The 18,796-nt window shown below is 38.8% G+C and overlaps 1 protein-coding gene across 13 annotated transcripts in view; it reads left to right on the forward strand.

Moving 5' to 3' along the window:
* Positions 1 to 18,796, forward strand: part of LOC106077229 (B-cell lymphoma 6 protein homolog) — a 103,887-nt gene that overhangs the window by 32,209 nt on the left and 52,882 nt on the right. The window contains exons 1-2 of one of the 13 annotated variants that reach the window (XM_013238058.2): positions 9,151 to 9,539; positions 11,857 to 12,244. The exons of 11 other annotated variants lie outside the window; for them this stretch is intronic. In XM_013238058.2, coding sequence (XP_013093512.2) covers positions 12,118 to 12,244 — 127 coding nt within the window. In that variant the 5' untranslated portion in view covers positions 9,151 to 9,539; positions 11,857 to 12,117. Of the gene's footprint in view, positions 1 to 9,150; positions 9,540 to 11,856; positions 12,245 to 18,796 lie in introns of those variants that run through there. One more of the 13 variants, XM_013238072.2, reaches the window with a different exon arrangement.

Here is an 18,796-nt window from a genome sequence, read left to right on the forward strand (position 1 = left end):
TTTGACATCCAAAGTCAATAAAGGATGTTTCTATTCGAAGTCGTTACTGGCGCTCTTCTGTTTATTTTATCTAATAATAACGGGAATTTCTCCAACCACTAAATAGATATTAAAAATGTCATGTCATGTCGTGATGACTCACTGGACGAATCGTCTGTCACTATTACATCCATGTGAGCATTGGGTCATCTACTAGGAGCACATACATTACACACACGCACACACACACACACAATGAAAACAAATAATAGCATCATCGATTGATGGGAAAAAAATCAACAACTTCCATAGAAAAAAAAAAGTTAAAACTCCTTCTAGCTCGCGACCTTTTCTTCTTTAATCTACTGCCCCCTCCCCTCCCCCCTTTCTCCCAACATATACAGTGGTCAAGATGAAGATAACGTCAATGGAAAAGATTTAAAAATAAAATCATAGCGCTAAGATATGTAGGCTGATATTGCAGCGTCGCTTAAGGTGTGAACACTAAACCAAAACAATACCTAGAAAGAAAGGAGGGGGGGGGGACGACTATGTGAATATTTCATTTTATTTTTATTTTTTTTTTGGGTCAGACTTTAAAAAAAAATAAAGGAAGTGACATAAAAACCAACAAGCCTGGGAGAGTGAGTTTCATCTGATGTCATGGGACGATGAGGCGGGAGATAACACATCCTGGCCAAAAGCCCGAGAGGAAGAAGCCTTAAGTGAGGCGAGGGCTGATCGAGGGTTAGTGGCGGGAGATCTGGCAGAAAACAGACTTGAATGTTCATGTATTGAACACAATCAGACCAACAGCACATACACACACCCACACAATGAAATCTCTTGACCAGGAAGCGTGGTTAAAATGTGGTCAAAGCGGAACCGGAAATGCGGAGCTTTCAGCTTTACCGGAAGTTGCGAGACCAGATAGTGAACATCGATTCCCTTTTCACTGGTAGTTAATTATTTGGAGGCAGCTAGAGCAGTCATATCTCAGTTTCTATTGTTCTTCTAAAAAGGGTCCTGTAAAAGTTCTTTTTGGTTGTTTTTTTCAAGACCTGGGCGAGACGGTGCTTATAATACTAGTTTGTTAGTGTCTAAATAGATCTTGAAGATGACTAATCTAGCTCGAAAAGTGAAATAGTGAGTTGGATCTTGCTAGAGAACAAATAAACCCGGGGCAAATAACTTTATTGGCGCCCCACTCTATTTTCCATGAACATCACATAGACATATAGGCTGCTTGGGGCGCCCCAATGTGGATTGTGCCCGGGGCATCTTGCCCCCCCCCCACTACGTCTCTAGCATAATGTAATTTCAATGAGAGAGAGAGAGAGACGAGCGAATGGTCGGAAGAGAACAATCCGCTTGGTCAATAAGTCTAGGGACCAAACTACTGACCAAACTACTGACCAAACTACTGACCAAACTACTGACCAAACTACTGACCAAACTACTGACCAAACTACTGACCAAACTACTGACCAAACTACTGACCAAACTACTGAGTAAATATTTAGATCTAGAAACATCCAAAGTAACCTCTACAACTAGTTTGACATCTAATTATAGATATGGGCAGGAAATGATAGTCAATATATTCATTGGCTTACTATGTAAAGTTCAAACTATTTTGTAGATATAGTGAAGAAGAGAGAACTAAATGTAGACAAAGTTTGTTAGAGACAATGAATTGATTTTTTTTTCTTTCAGTCTTGTTTCTTTCATTTGGTTGACCTAAGCTAGCCTGTGACCCCTACTAGCCTGTGGCCCCTGTTAGCCTGTCGCCCCTGCTAGCCTGTGGTCCCTGCTAGCCTGTGGCCCCTGCTAGCCTGTGACCCCTACTAGCCTGTGGCCCCTGCTAGCCTGTCGCCCCTGCTAGCCTGTGGCCCCTGCTAGCCTGTGGCCCCTGCTAGCCTGTCGCCCCTGCTAGCCTGTGGCCCCTGCTAGCCTGTCGCCCCTGCTAGGCTAGGTTTAGGAGAAGGGGGTACAAGGGAGCGGAGAGTATGCGGGTTGGGGTGACTTGGGGGTGAAACGGTGTCGCCCCTTATTTACATGATCTTTTGTCTAAATTGGTGTTAAGTTTGAAATGAAGAAGTATACCCGGGGAGGGGATGGACGGGTTTTGTTTTTAGATCTAGACCTAATTTTAGTTCTATTTTTAGAGAATGATTAAGGAGAAAGAAGAGTAAGGAAAGAGAGAGAGACAAGAGAAACAAGAGAGAAAGGGGGGAGAAAGAAGAGGTAGGAAAGAGAGAAAGAGGATGAGACAAGAGAGAGAGAGACAAGAGAGACGAGAGAGAGAGAGTGAGGTACGGCTCTTAGACTCGTGCGATATCAGCAGCGAGAGACTACACAGCTCCTCTGATATGCCATTGGCTTAGCCCAGACAGGCCAAAAATGGGCGTGTCTGCCATCTAGCCCCGCCTCTCTCTGTTTGACTGGTTTAGACCCAAGGCTAACCTTATACTTCCTCCCTCCTTTTTTTTTTTATTTTTAATTTCGTCTTTGCCATGAAGCAGGTACTGTCTGCTGACTTCTGTTCATTTATTGTTGTGTTTGAAGCGATGTCTACTCTAAACAGAGTATGATTTAGCGCATTATACAGGGGCGGCGATCATGCGAGAGATAATCAGGGCTAGTCAGTGGCGTCTTCAGAGGTCTGAGGGTTTTGTGTTTACTTTGTAGTAGATAATAAGATTAAGATAGATTTTCTAATCATCCTATTATTGTACTGAAATGTTGTTACTCTTAATATGAATTATTTACACAAAGAGATTCATTCAATGTTTAAAACACAACTAAAGGAAAGTACTTCAGTTCTCCTCTCAGACCATGCGGTCTATAGGGCAGATGATCTAAATGTCATCTGTTTCAGTGACCCACGCTTAATTGCCTTCATAATATTGTTTCATGTGAGGCGCCATGGAGGCTAGGTGGCTGAGTGGTAAAGCGTATAGCTTCTGAAAAGACGGGTCACGGGTTCGAATTCTTATGAAGACTGGGATTTTTAATTTCGGGATCTTTAGGGCGCCTCTAAGTCCACTCAGCTCTAATGGGTCTCTGACATAACTTGGGGAAAAGAAAAAAGCGGTTGGTCATTGTTCTTGGCGACATGACACTCTCGTTAACCTTTGGCCTCCTATAGGTAGCAAGATCCGAAAGGTGAATCTACCTTTACCAAGTGAGGGGCCATACTGCTAGTAAAACTTCAATTCCATAAATGCCTCTTTTAGTTTTAAGCACTTTCCCAGCGAAATGTTTTTATTTATCCGAACAGTCCAAAGCGCTTATGCACGGCCAGATAGTACAAGCAATCATTGAGTACACTCACTATGAGACATTACCACATACTAGCTGCGCGGCAGGGAATGATGAGCGGGATTTGAACTTGACGCCGATTCGATAAGAGTCAAAGAACACCAGATAACTAGCTAGTTATTATCAATAGGTATAACTGGAATTGTACAGCTCTGGGTTCTCGAGTGTTGTAGGTTCCAATCTCGGTGGGTGATGTTCACAAGTCAGTTGTATTGAGTTTCAGAGAAAAGAAAGAGATTGTATTCAGAGACAGAGGACAGAGGAGTGGAGAAAGTCGACAGATCATGTGTGGTGCCCCAATGGTTCTAGACTAAAGGGTATAGAAGCAAACGTGAAGGTGTTGAGTTAGTGTTGGTGATACATGTCTGTGGAGGTTTGGTTTGATTCTGCTGGTGTGTGGGTAGATAATAATGTGGATATTTGGGTCGATGATGCCCTTGATGCTTTTTAGTGGGTGGGGGGGGGGCGAGGCGTGGTAGCGGAGTGGTAGAGCTTAGCTTTAGAACCGAGGGCTATGGGGTTCGAATCCTATTTGAAGATTGGGATTTTAAATTTCGGGATTTTCAGGGCCCCTCCGAGTCCCCTTAACTCTAATGGGTACCCGACATCAGTTGGGGAAAAGTTCACGTGGGCATCAGTAACATCATATGCCCCATAGATATTATTTATGACGGTAGCAGTAGTATTAATGACGTCAATGCTGTTGTTGGTGCTGAAGGGATGCTGATGGTGGTTTAAGTAGTTTATTTAGGTTTCGCTCTTGACAATGCTAATGATATCGATGCTGTTGTTGGTGTTTATTGCGCAGGTGATGCCGATGGTATCGGTACAGATGTTGTTCTTGATGATGCGAGCTGTGTTGATGGTGCTTGCTGTGTTTATGGCGATGGTTTTTTTGTTTGGTAAAGGCATTAAGAAAACACAACAGTAACTAAAGTAGCCTGCATAAAATCAGCTTGCTCAAAGGCCACACATCCCGCGTTATTGTCAATTGAAAACAACAACTGAAATTTTTTTTTGACTCCAACCTAGACGTTACACGTGTCTCAGGATCATTTGATACGTTTTATTTCCTTTTTTTTTATTACTTCATCAGCATCACTGAAAGCCCTTGACACCTAATAACACGAGAACCCTCGTCAGAGCACTCGGGTGTCTGTCCCAACTCATTGTCGCCTCCCCCCCCCTCCTCTCTCTCTCTTGTCTTCTTCCAAACCAGGTAATTGCGATTCTGTGTTTGGAGGAGAATTTATTGTCACATTTCTCAACCTTTCTCTCTTTCCCCCTAGCATGTGTGTGTGTGTGTAGGCCTGTGTGTGTGTGGTCTACTTGTGTGTATGGGTGCATGTGAGAGTGAGTACTCCCACAGCTCTGTGAGTGCACACCCGTGGAAAACAAGGAAGACCTACACTCTCACAGTCACACAGACGTGCATACAATGTCGCCAAATCTCAGACATGAAATACGATGCGATCCTTAGCGTGTCTGTGAGGTCAGTAGATACATGCTAGAGGATATACTGATGATCGGATAGGGAGTGGTGATTGTATCCAATCGTTGTTCATAACATCAGCAGACTTGAAGACTTAGGAATGGATAAGGTAGAAAGAGCAGCCAGGACTTTTGTTCTTTGGTGTGTGTGTGTGTGTGTGTATTTGAAATGTAGACGGAAGTGTGACACTCAGTACCCCCCCCCCCCTCCCCACGTCTCATCCCGCCGCCATGGGGAATAGATTACTACATTCTAATCACTGCACAGAAACTGAAACGGCACCAGAAGTTTAAACTATTGCATTCTATGAAGACACTTCCTTCAGTTGTTATTGTTTTCAACTCACTCTGTCTGTCGGTCTGTCAATTAAAAAGTTTTAACATTTAACATTCTCGGATCAAGTTGAGACTTTGCACAAATATTCATTGTACTTGACAAGACATGAATCAATCTTAATTAGTTAATTAATTACTGGTGATTAATTATTTTGTTTGATATCGAAATAAGGGATGAAGTGCTACTTAATGAGAGATGAGGATGTATATATGGATTTAATCCCCATGTTACTCTTATTCCTTCCACCTCGTACTCTTGGATCAAGTTTACATAATTATTCATAGTCGATGACAATACACGAAGCAATCCAAAACATTAACTAATTAATCAATTAGTATTAATTAATTAATGTTGTTGTATATAGCAGAAGGGGAACTAAACCCTGCCAGATTTATATAAATGGTAGCAGTTAGCGGTTCTATCCATTAGATAAGTTTTTTTTTTTTTTTTAAGGTAAGCTTTTTTTTTTTTTTTGTTGCTTTGTTAAGCTCTTGTTGAAACACTTTTGAGAGCCAGGTATTTACATTGAAGCGTGGCTTTATTGTCACACTTATTTGACTAGTTAGACTTTGGAACGAAAGATTCGGGAGAGAAAAATGCAGAAGAAACTAAATAAATAGAACAAGCAAAATGTAAAACCTAGTTAAAAACAAACTAAAAAAAAAAACAAAAAAAAAAAAAACCGTCTAAGGGGAAGAACTCCACATTTACAACTATATCTCTCAATAATGTAGAAGTTAGGGTATTCCTTATTCGATATCCAACAAATTACCGATACCAAATTGACTAGTTAGTTAGTTTTTAAATTGATACATGTTTTAAATAATTGTATAAACTTTCAACTTGATCGAGAAAGGGTGTGGGAGAAAGAATGTGTACATTTGCTTAGGGGACATAACCCATATATTTAGTCATATCTCTGAATTCTGAAGGAGTAATTTCCTTTGTTCGATATCAAACAAATAATTAATTACCATTAATTAATTGACTAATAGTTTTTTCTGATTGATTGTTTTGTTTTTACATTTATCGGGACATTGGTGTTGAAGAGATAATGTGTTCAAACGTTTTACCAGACTGACAGAGTGAGTCAGAAAAAAGAATAAAAGAGGCATACAGAGACCGACTGACAGAGTGAGTCAGAAGGAAAGAATAAAAGAGGCATACAGAGACAGACTGATAGAGTGAGTCAGAAAGAAAGAATAAAAGAGGCATACAGAGACAGACTAGCAGAGAGAGAGAGAAAGTCAGTAAGAAATACAGAAGAATCATACACTCATACACACGCCCTATACACTGAATCTTACACCACCACTTTGCTCTACCATTCAGTTTAGATCTGATCATTTCCTTGGTAACAGCTGCATTGGTTTGATGTCTGAATGTTCTGGCTTTGTTGAGTTGTTGTTTTTTTTACCCCCAAACAATGAGAACACAAGGTCTAATAGGATGACAATCAACTTAGTGGCCCCTTGTTTTGTTTTTTTCCTTATTTCTAAAATCAATTAAAACATTCAGTTTTTTTTTCTTTCTGCAAGTGTAAGTTCTTATTGATCTAAAAACCCGTCTGTCTGTAGGCTTTATCTATCTATCTATCTATCTATCTATCTATCTATCTATCTATCTATCTATCTATCTATCTACCTACCTACCTACCTATCTATCTATCTATCTATCTATCTATCTATCTATCTATCTATCTATCTATCTATCTATCTATCTACCTACCTACCTACCTACCTACCTACCTACCTATCTATCTATCTATCTATCTATCTATCTATCTATCTATCTATCTATCTATCAATCTATCTATCTATCTATCTATCTATCTACCTATCTATCTATCTATCTATCTATCTATCTATCTATCTATCTATCTATCTATCAATCTATCTATCTATCTATCTATCTATCTATCTATCTATCTATCTATCTATCTATCTGTCTGTCTGTCTGTCTGTCTATCTGTCTGTATGTAAGTCTGTCTGTCTGTCTGTCCGTCCGTCCGTCCGTCCACCCATCTATCTATCTATCTATCTATCTATCTATCTATCTATCTATCTATCTATCTATCTATCTATCTATCTATCTATCTATTTATTTATCTATCTATCTATCTATCTATCTATCTGTATGTCTGACTGTCTGTCTGTCTGTCTGTTTATTTATCTAATCTATCAAGCCTTTGACTTTGGTTCCAACCAATTATACTTATACTTTTTTATACAAGTTTTAATGTACAGGCTCTATAAAAAAAGCGCTTTGTGTTCTGTTTAACGCGGTTTTGAACTGAAACTCTCGATACATTATCTGCTTTATCACTTGGCCATAAAGTCCACGAAAGTAAACAGATCTCGATTTTGTAGTGGCCGAATGCAGAACAACTCTAGTTAGACTAGAGAACACAATTGCTTGAATGTATGTGTTTGTGTTTGTGCGGGAGATAAAAAGAAATGAATGACGTCTGTATGTGTGTGTGTGTGTGTGTGTGGTGAGGTGTGTTATGGAGACGGTCATAAAGAGTCCCTGACACCGGGTTACGTTATGGCCATTAGCACTTAACGTCTTGACCTCATGTCTGAAAAGTTTTTACGTGAGCGCAATGTCAGGTCATTTCGTCAAACTTGGCAGTTGTTTTTCCTCCAGGGTGAGTGTTCACCTAACTCATAGCGTGTTTTATTTCTTTTTTTTTTTTTTGTTTAACCTGGACTTTCTTGATCTTGATTCCTAAGACATTGGCACATTAAAAAAAAAATACTCTTATAAATCGTCTCTTTTAGGCTAAACTCATGCTCAGTGAGATCAGGTCCAATCTCTCTTATGGGCATTAGGGGTGGGAGAAGGTTTCAGTGCTGCCTTTAGACGCTCAGCACACATAACTCAGCTCGAGTAGGGATTTGAACTCAAACGCCTTTGCTGTGTAGCTATTCGATTTTTTACTCTCAGCTCCACATCCCATTCATTTCCGTAATTGTCTGTTTTGTTAGAGTCGAACCCAGTTCCGAGAAGTGATTCGTCAGAAGATCATCTTTTAAATGCAACTGATTTGTAATGTAATTTTTTATTGCACCATCGAGAGAGAGAGAGAGAGAATGTTTACATTTTCTTTAAAAAACTCAGAGTAGTTGCTAAATGAACTTTAAAATATTTAGGTGTTTGCCCACTTAAAACAAAATCATTCTTACTGACCAGTAAACAAGAAATAAACAAACTTCGGATACTAGAGTTAGAACATAAATGACGCGGATTGATAAAACCAGCGCAACACTAAAATAAAACAAAAACTGCTTTTGGGGTGTTAAAAATGTTAGCTGTTCATTAGATCAGCTGTGGCGCCCCAACATCCTCATTTACGGGGGGAAAAAAAGTACACCAACCTACGGGATCGGAACTCGATCGCCTCTGCTCGGCAGCGAGGCGCTATATGGGAAGCTTTTGTCTTTCAACGTGACTGCTTGGTTGGTGGGGAAGAAAGGGGGATGTGGGGTAGGGGAAGGCTAACTAGGAGCGGGGAGCAGGGGCGCGCCTAAGTGAGGAGTAAAATGGGTGGAGCAATGCATGCTATCACGACGCCGCAGTGACGCGCTCCTAAGACGGGGGCGCTCAGGAATTGAAACGACAGCAGATTCAGGAAAGAAAAATGGCGGGAGAATAGCTTGGTGAGACGAGGGGAGAAGGAGCGATAACTCGGGTCTGTTAATGTTTCTAAAAACGATCTATAATGGCTAAGGTAGAGATGTGAAACAGTGGTGGGGGGGGGGTAGTATTGATCACCTTACTACTACTTTAGGCTGCCCCCCCCTTCTCTCTGTCTCTCTTCAAAGTTCTCTTCAAGAGTTTCAAACAAGAGGCGAGAGAGGGCGGTACCTGACGATCACACCACAGAGGATGCGTTGGGAAAAGAGCAAACCACTGGAGAGGCTGGGGTGGGAGAGGGGGAGTGTTGGAGAGAGGGGGGGGCAACTCTTGCATTGTGACTTAATTGATTAGTTTTAACATTATTAAACACAATAAGAAGAAAATAAAGAATATTGACTCCCATATAACCTAGTCAGTCATAGCTGAGTGAGAGACGGTAGAAGAGAGAGAGAGAGAAGGGGGGAAGATAAAGAGGTTGCAGAAGGCATTTGTTTTAGTAGATTGGTGATCCGTCAGCCACGAGTCCTCTCCCGTTATTGCCTCAAGTCAAGTCCGACAACTATTCTGTGCTTTAGAGTTCTGCTCATTATTCTGGTGTGCCGTGAAGTGATTGGATTAATTTCCCTTTGTGAATATCTTACTACCAAGTGTACTAGGTTTGGACCGTCTTTACATTGAATGTCATTTTTACGAGGTGTGAGGTTGACAATGTCATCAAAGTTCGGAATCCTTGATCTGTGATGGAATAAGTTGCTCAGTAGTTTAAGTAGGAAATACTCATTGTTGTACATTTATTCATTTGGCTCAAAGGACGTCAAGCTATTTCAGTTTGTCACCCGGCTCTCTCTTTCTTGCTGTTAGAGCTACACCCGGTTCACTGAGATAACATATTTTAGCTACTGTTAAAGAAAAACATCGTAATAAATATATTCTAGAATGTTTCAATATGGAGCTCTATATTCCTTCTATCACTAACATTATTTTTTATGTTTTAGTTTTTAGTATAATTTAAGTGACTTATTCACCATCTGTTGAATGCTTCTGTATGGTCAATTTAGTTGGACAATGAAGTTTCGCACTGAGACAGACCTAGTGGGATATGCTTTAATGGAAGGGGGGTGATACTCACCTGTTACCAATGACCAACGGTTACACCTGGCCACTTGGTCACTAACATCTCTATGTGTCGTAGAATAAAGCCAAAACTTTGCGTTACGCACTAAGTTCTTTGCGACTGAAAACAATTGTACAAGTGAACAATGAATGACGTTTGAAGCTCATTTCATCTCTACAAAAACATGGACGTCTCATGACAAATTTAAACGTCGTATAATAACATATGCGTCTTAAACAAATTAATATAATTTTAAAAAGTTGCGAGACAATGTATAAAAAAAAACAATAATACCTATTAAAAATAGCTCACTGGCCTATATTTTTACAGAGATATTTTTACATTGTTTTAAAATAAATATTCCCAGTAAAAAAAATCGTCTTTTTTTTTATTGTTTTATTCTCAAAGAGATAAGAGACAAGCGGCAATGTGTCACAAAGTTATAACACTGCTACCAACGTTGGCGTGACATTAGTAGATAATAGTACACGTCAACTTCTTGACCTGTGACCTTCGCATAAATAAATGAGCTCTTTCCCCTCAAGTATTTTTATGAAAACACTATGGCCTGTTAGAAATGAGACATCGCTTTGACGTTTGGGGCTTAAAGATATCAGGAGTTGTTTGTTTTTTCTATAAGTCAACATATTATATTAGTCATTAAAAATAACCTAATTTTATCATAACTTTATGTATTAAAGGATAAACCAAACGCTAGAACAGTTTGCTTTCAAATCTTACGCGCTACCTGCACCATTCCCCTTTTAATATCTCGTTATCTGTTGCTGTCTGCGTGCTATCTACTCGGAAGCTTACGTGTAAAGACAATGTAAACAAATACAAAAGTAGAACTGGAAAATATTGTCAAACAAAACATTCACGACAGTTGGCACTCGAGCACGAGCTAAGGGTATCACGTTTTCTTCTTTTGGTGGAGCTATTCCACTATCTCCCATACCACAGTGGAGTGTCCCACTATCTCTCACACTTTGAGGCCTGCCTCCACTAGATCTAAATTTCATGCGATGGATAATTATCACGACTAGTCAACATCTTGAGCTACCATTCTTTACTTTCAGAACTCGGTGACAGTTCGTTCAGGAGCATTAGTTACCACTCTAGAGATGTCAAACCATCAACTTTCTCAATAGTCATGTCCAAATTATGTGTAGCATTTTGTAATCTTTTAAAAATCTGTTATTGGAGAAGTAAGGAAATATTTTGTTTTCTGTTTGGTATATAGAACAAAGTAGAATGTTATCGACCGTTGGTGTTTCAGATAATGAAAATCTTTTCTTTTTTTTTTAAATATTCAGTCAAGCGTATAATTAGAATATTACGTCAACACTAATTAAGCATTCTTGTGAGAATTTCAAATGTCTACAAACTTATTGGAGGTTATCGTTGCACTAGCGAAAGTGCCAATGGCATCTGTGATTTATTGATTGTTTTTTTTTTTATTATTTATTGATTTTAGCATTACTATTTTTTAAAATAAAAAGGTTTTAATGATAAAGAATTTTAAAAAATAATTAGAAAAAAAAACAAAACCATAATGATTCACAAAATGTAGACATTTGATTTTTCCCCGCTGTTATTAACGTCTAAAACCAAAGCCGAGGCCTGAATAATTATTTCCTGTCACATCAGTCGTGCAGACTTTACTAGTACAACTTCACTTGTCACATTGACTCTGTTCTTTTTCTCTGTATAATCGCTACATTAGTATTGGAACGATACATACAATTCAAACTTGAATAGAAGCATGGCGAAAAATGAACAAAATACGAACCAAAGCTAATTAAATGAATTTTACATAGAAAAGATCTTCGTTACGGTCCGTTGCTACTTCACATGCTATGAACTCATTGTATTGATTGAAATCTAAATCTACTTAATTTTGTTTTATTATTATTTACTTTTTTTTTCCCTTCCGAATTTCAATTCAGTTTTTTTTTACTCTCTGTAGAGACATAACAGAAGTGGTTTGTTCACATTTCAATTCAACATTTGATGACAAAAGTCTTTCATTTCGTTAGTAAGTTCATTAAAACGTTGAGTCCATTCCCCTGTGTGTTTAGTCCAGTGGTAGTAGGAGATACTATTTCATTCTAGAGACAGGAAGCAATAGACATTGTCTTAATTCAGAGTGAACATGTTTTTGCTTAGAACCGGTGGACGTTTCTCTAACATAAACTAAACAAAAAATATATCTAAGGACCATGGTCATATGATAGTGACACGTCTTGTCCAAGCGATGACCAGCCCTTGGCTACATAAGGAGACTACCATGGTACCGAGACCCAGCCATTACCTGTCAGGCATACTGAGACCATTCGCTCCTACAATTCCTCACAGTAAGTAGATCTATTGCACGCTGTTCAAACAGCAACACAAGGCATTATGGGCTTAACATTATTATTTATTTGTTTAAAGTTTCATAATTGATGGATTAATGATTGATTATTTAACTAATGTTAAAATGATATTTCGCTTTGACTATAATTACTATTTAAAATATATATGGCACCTAAAAAGGTCTTTCAAATTTTGATTTTACTGGTATTTCAAAGATATACATATATTTCGGTTCAAACCCTTTCCTTCTGGAAAGTGTCAGGTCATCGTCATACCTACATTTTTGTTTCAATGACCTTTTCCTTGTTGTCATTGACCTTCCTCTCTGTCTATCTATAACATGTACCTATGTTCTTGACCAATACACATGTCTGCAACTTTTTAAAAACAAATCTGAATAAATATTCCTAATCGAATTTAAGCATCTTTATGCAATTAACCCCGCCATGACCTCCCCACCCTCATAAATATACACACTGCTCAACAATCTCCCCCCCCCCCCCCCCCCCAGTTACACGCGAACAATGGTGACGAAGATTTGTTCAACTTTCTTATAGCAATTATTTCAGTGATGAACTCAATATTTTGTCAAACATCTAGAAAGCTAAAAAATAAAAAACTCATTAAACCAACTTATACATATAGAATTACCTATGGATATATGATGTTAAAAAAAAAACAAAAAAAAACTCCACCTAATTGCGGGGGGGGGGGGACTATTAAATGTGAAAAAAAGAAGATTGAAAATAATATTGATTCTAAATCTGGTGTCAAGTGCAATGTTAGTAGACATGCTGCGTTGTATAAGTCTAATTTATCTTTTGTGTAACACTCTCTTCCCCAAGTGCGCTCTCTACGACTCACTATTGATTTCTGAAGGGATTTTGAATTTTAAGAGTGTGTACGTGTTTGATTGTCTTAGGTAGGGTGGCACACACTAAGATCAGGGGGTGGGGTGGGATACTTACTAGCAGGTGTCAACATATACTTTCCAATTATCTAGAAGATTAGGGAACAATTAGGGGGAGGGGGGTATAGACTGCACGAGCAGATGTCACGCAAACCTAAAAACAAAATCTTTGAATTCACTTGATTGCTAATTGATTTTTCCCGATAAGACCCGCTTTGTACAATGTCCAGTGAAATATTTTTTCTTTTAAATCCTGTTTCTTTATTTTCTTTTTAATAGATTTTCTAAGTCTTCTTTATAGATCTGACTTGCTGCTCCCGCTTGATCCCTTCTAATCAGTCTCTCTGTCTAGCTGTCTGTCAGTCTGTCTGTCTGTCTCTCTCTCCGTCGAGCCGACTCGCATTTCATTGTACAGTGATCAAGTAAATGAATGTGTTTCTCGAATATTGCTAAAAAAAACAGCACTAAGGTAGATAAATAGATAGATAGATAGATAGATAGATAGATAGATAGGTAGATAGATAGATAGATAGATAGATAGATAGATAGATAGATAGATAGATAGATAGATAGATAGATAGATAGATAGATAGATAGATAGATAGATAGATAGATAAATCCTACTTGTACTTGCCTTAGTTTTAATTGCTATTTTAAAACCAATTCATAGGCATACCATATCTTGTATGCTATGGCATGCTCAGTACGCTGTAGTTCAATCTCTTATGATGACCTGTAGAAGAAAGTTTCTGTGTCACTTTTAGCCACTCAGCAGTTTTCTGTTGAAACTCGAACACGAGCCCCTATGATAGTTCGCCAAACGATTTAGGTCTATAGAAATATATTTATTGATATTGTTTACTTTAATATACAACGCTTAGAACTCTACAATCAAAGTTTATAGGTCATATTTTTGTTTTCTAAACATTATAAACTACGACAAATTTATTGTATGGATTAGGTTCAATTTTGGTCATCTCTGTCAATTCAGCATCGAAATTGTATGTAGTGACGCAGCAAGCACCTGGTATAGTATCTAGGTCTGGGCACTTGATAAGGGCCCCATCCTGGGCTTTGAAGGGATGCTTCAACAGTGACCCGTCTGAAAAACAAAATAACGCGTAGGACTGGTACCTCTTGTACACCTCTTCGTTGTGTGTTGAGTGGATTGTTGGCTATGTTCAGGCGGAGGTAACAGATGACTCCAGCTAACCAACTGAACACAGGCGGAGGTAACAGATGACTCCAGCTAACCAACTGAACACAGGCGGAGGTAACAGATGACTCCAGCTAACCAACTGAACACAGGCGGAGGTAACAGATGACTCCAGCTAACCAACTGAACACAGGCGGAGGTAACAGATGACTCCAGCTAACCAACTGAACACAGGCGGAGGTAACAGATGACTCCAGCTAACCAACTGAACGCAGGCGGAGGTAACAGATGACTCCAGCTAACCAACTGAACGCAGGCGGAGGTAACAGATGACTCCATCTAACCAACTGAACGCAGGCGGAGGTAACAGATGACTCCAGCTAACCAACTGAACGCAGGCGGAGGTAACAGATGACTCCAGCTAACCAACTGAACGCAGGCGGAGGTAACAGATGACTCCATCTAACCAACTGAACACAGGCGGAGGTAACAGATGACTCCAGCTAACCAACTGAACTCGGGTGAAATGCAATGCAATGAGACAATCAAGAGTGTTGACGAGTCAAACAGTGAATCCGATAATGAAGAGAGTCCTTCTATGTCATCGCTGTCTAACCAAACAACTAAGTCAAAAACTTCTCAATTAACAAAATTTGACTGTCTCCAAAGACACTAGCATGAAATGTTTTTATTTCGTATCTAAGTCTAAGTCTTTGTTTTTAATAGGTTATTATCGCTATGTAAAACCTCCACCGAAAATAAACAAAACAAAACTTCTACGAGCCCGATTCCTCCTTGTAAACTTACTAGCCTACCAAAGAGCTTGTAGAGTCTCGTGTACCACCAGATGAACAAGTATGTTGGAAGACTCTTAAGGGACGCCTGAATTTTGTTCTTACACACAGTTAGGATGAGTTTCTTTGCTGTACCAACTCTGCCAGAATACAGTGGCTCCATTTGACGAAGATTATCAAGATTTTCTTTGTTACGTAAAAGGACTTTTAAACCCTAATTGCGCCCGCCTGTTTCCAGGATCCTGTCTCTATTGGTAAATATACAGAAAGGCCAACCAGCGCATTGAAACCGTTGAAACGTCAAAGTCAGACTATTACAGAAAAAAAAATTGTTATCATTCGGTTGTCTTTTGTGGCTAATGAATCGTGACTATTAGTTTCCGTGGGGCGCGCATTGTCTGGCATTGAGTCGAAGGCGGGAGACAGTCTTTGGTCACTGTCGCGGCACGTCAGAAGCAGTTGTTTTTTTCGGGACACCTTACCATCCCCTTCACCAATATTCTCTTAATTTCTTCGATTTAAATGCTAGGGTCTTTACGTCACCTGTTTCACAGAAAGATGGAAACAACTATCTGCTCTGCAAAGTACATGAACAAAGGGAAACAACTATTGGCTCTGCAAAATACATGAACAACGGGATACAAATATCTGCTCTGCAAAGTACATGAACAAAGGGATACAAATATCTGCTCTGCAAAGTACATGAACAAAGGGAAAGAACTATTGGCTCTGCAAAATACATGAACAAAGGGATACAAATATCTGCTCTGCAAAGTACATGAAAAAAGGGAAAGAACTATTGGCTCTGCAAAATACATGAACAAAGGGATACAAATATCTGCTCTGCAAAGTACATGAAAAAAGGGAAAGAACTATTGGCTCTGCAAAATACATGAACAAAGGGATACAAATATCTGCTCTGCAAAGTACATGAAAAAAGGGAAAGAACTATTGGCTCTGCAAAATACATGAACAAAGGGATACAAATATCTGCTCTGCAAAGTACATGAAAAAAGGGAAAGAACTATTGGCTCTGCAAAATACATGAACAAAGGGATACAAATATCTGCTCTGCAAAGTACATGAAAAAAGGGAAAGAACTATTGGCTCTGCAAAATACATGAACAAAGGGATACAAATATCTGCTCTGCAAAGTACATGAAAAAAGGGAAAGAACTATTGGCTCTGCAAAATACATGAACAAAGGGATACAAATATCTGCTCTGCAAAGTACATGAAAAAAGGGAAAGAACTATTGGCTCTGCAAAATACATGAACAAAGGGATACAAATATCTGCTCTGCAAAGTACATGAAAAAAGGGAAAGAACTATTGGCTCTGCAAAATACATGAACAAAGGGATACAAATATCTGCTCTGCAAAGTACATGAAAAAAGGGAAAGAACTATTGGCTCTGCAAAATACATGAACAAAGGGATACAAATATCTGCTCTGCAAAGTACATGAAAAAAGGGAAAGAACTATTGGCTCTGCAAAATACATGAACAAAGGGATACAAATATCTGCTCTGCAAAGTACATGAAAAAAGGGAAAGAACTATTGGCTCTGCAAAATACATGAACAAAGGGATACAAATATCTGCTCTGCAAAGTACATGAACAAAGGGAAAGAACTATTGGCTCTGCAAAATACATGAACAAAGGGATACAAATATCTGCTCTGCAAAGTACATGAACAAAGGGAAAGAACTATCTGTACATGTACAACATTTTGGATCCATCAAAACTCCAAACATCAAATGGCAATTAAAAAGTAACAAGAAAAAAATGATACATAAATTTAAACAGAATTATGATATCTATAATTAAATATATATTTATGTCTTACAATAACAATACTATATCAACGCCTGTTTTCTGGTAATGTCTTTCTAAAGTCTAGAGTTTAATTATTCAGTACAAAACACAGTTTATAATCCACTATGATTAACTGTAAAACATCGTATCGGTAAGATCATTTCGTTTCATCCAGTCGTATGATACCGTATAACCTTCTGGTTATTGTGATGTCCGTTGTATCATGCTCCAAAACTTTAGCGTAAATCGGACAATGTCGGTACATTGTCATTGTCTAGAAACATGTAGCTACTTTTTTAATGTTCCCATTCAGTTTACACAGAACAAACAAAAAATCAACTAAAACTATTAATTAACTCCATATCCAAATAAAATTAATCCTTATCCTAAGGATTTATTGTTCAATTATAGACATTCTAAACTACGACCCTTACAAATATCATATGTCTTGCCCCTGTTCCGTTTCTATGTTTAAAATGGCTGCCTGTTCTTGTGATATGCGCTTTGGAATGGGTCACGGTGGTCCAGAGTTCTTTACCTGCCCGTCGTCCTTCTATGTTGTCCTGCAGGAGGTTTGGGAAGGACTTAAACATTTTCATTCCTGAAGGAATGTCCAAAGTTATAATAAATGAAAACAAAACCAGTGACGCAATGCAATTTTAGCTTAGCAACAGACGAGGATGGGAGTAACGGCCGTAGCCAGTGGGTAAATTCTCTCTCTATAGATATTAACGAAGTCAGTGATGTATTTAAAATTAATTATTTTTCTCTCTTTAAGAAGGGAAAGATGTTTCAACGTAACAGCGCTTCATTGCTTACAAGATGAAATAGTTAACATCTTATCTTATCTTGTCTTATAAAACATCAGAATCAGAGCCTTGAGTTATGCAATACAATTAGTCCAACCGACTTAAAATTGAAGATAACAAAGGAAAGTACTCCTGCATTATACATTTTATTTATACCCCCCCTCCCCCAAATAACTTTTTTTTTCTATCTTTTACTAATACTATTCACTGTACTTAAAAAAAATCGATTGGATGCGTGTCAATGACGTCATGTACTATCAGCGGACACGACTATTGGTCGGTGAACGCAAGACAAGAAAAGATCGCTAGCCCCGCCTCGAAGTGACGCTCCGCCCAACAAAGTGAACTTATTCTAACAGCGAGCACTTGATTAAGGGAAATCTAATAACAATCAAAGCAATCCAGCACAAAGACTGTGTCCATGAGAACCTAAGAATAACTAGACAAACGTTCATTAATATATGTTATTAAAAATGTAAAGTCTCAGTCAAAGGGTAAATAAAGATGGACCCAAGGGGAGGGGGAGTCATGTCCCTGGTTTGGAATGTAGACCTAATTAATGAGCATGAGTTGACGGTAACCCTTTCAGAACCTGACATCTATTGAGGCAGACGATGTAGAGATCATCTGTTTCTACATGCCGACGGTTAACGGCGGTGTCACGTGGCCAGCACAACGACCAACAACCTATACGTCCCCAACATAAGTCACGTGGACACAGGGGCGTCTTATAGAGTCTGACGTTCTAAATACGAGACATTACCGGGATTTGAACTGGAGACCACTAGGAGCCTGCATTGACCTGTCTGTCTATCACGTTGTTCTTCAAGTGTTTGATGTTAAGTCACACATAGCTCACACACACACAGCTCTCACACACACAGCTCTCAAACACACAGCTCAAACACACAGCTCACACACAGCTCACACACATCTCATACACAACTCATAAACACTGCTCACACACAGCTCCCACAACTCACGTACAACTTACACACATCTCACACATACAACTCACACACAGCTCAAACACACATCTCACACACACAACGCACATACACAGCTC

This window comes from Biomphalaria glabrata, chromosome 6, assembly GCF_947242115.1.
Source record: "Biomphalaria glabrata chromosome 6, xgBioGlab47.1, whole genome shotgun sequence".
Taxonomy (NCBI): Eukaryota; Metazoa; Mollusca; class Gastropoda; family Planorbidae; genus Biomphalaria; species Biomphalaria glabrata.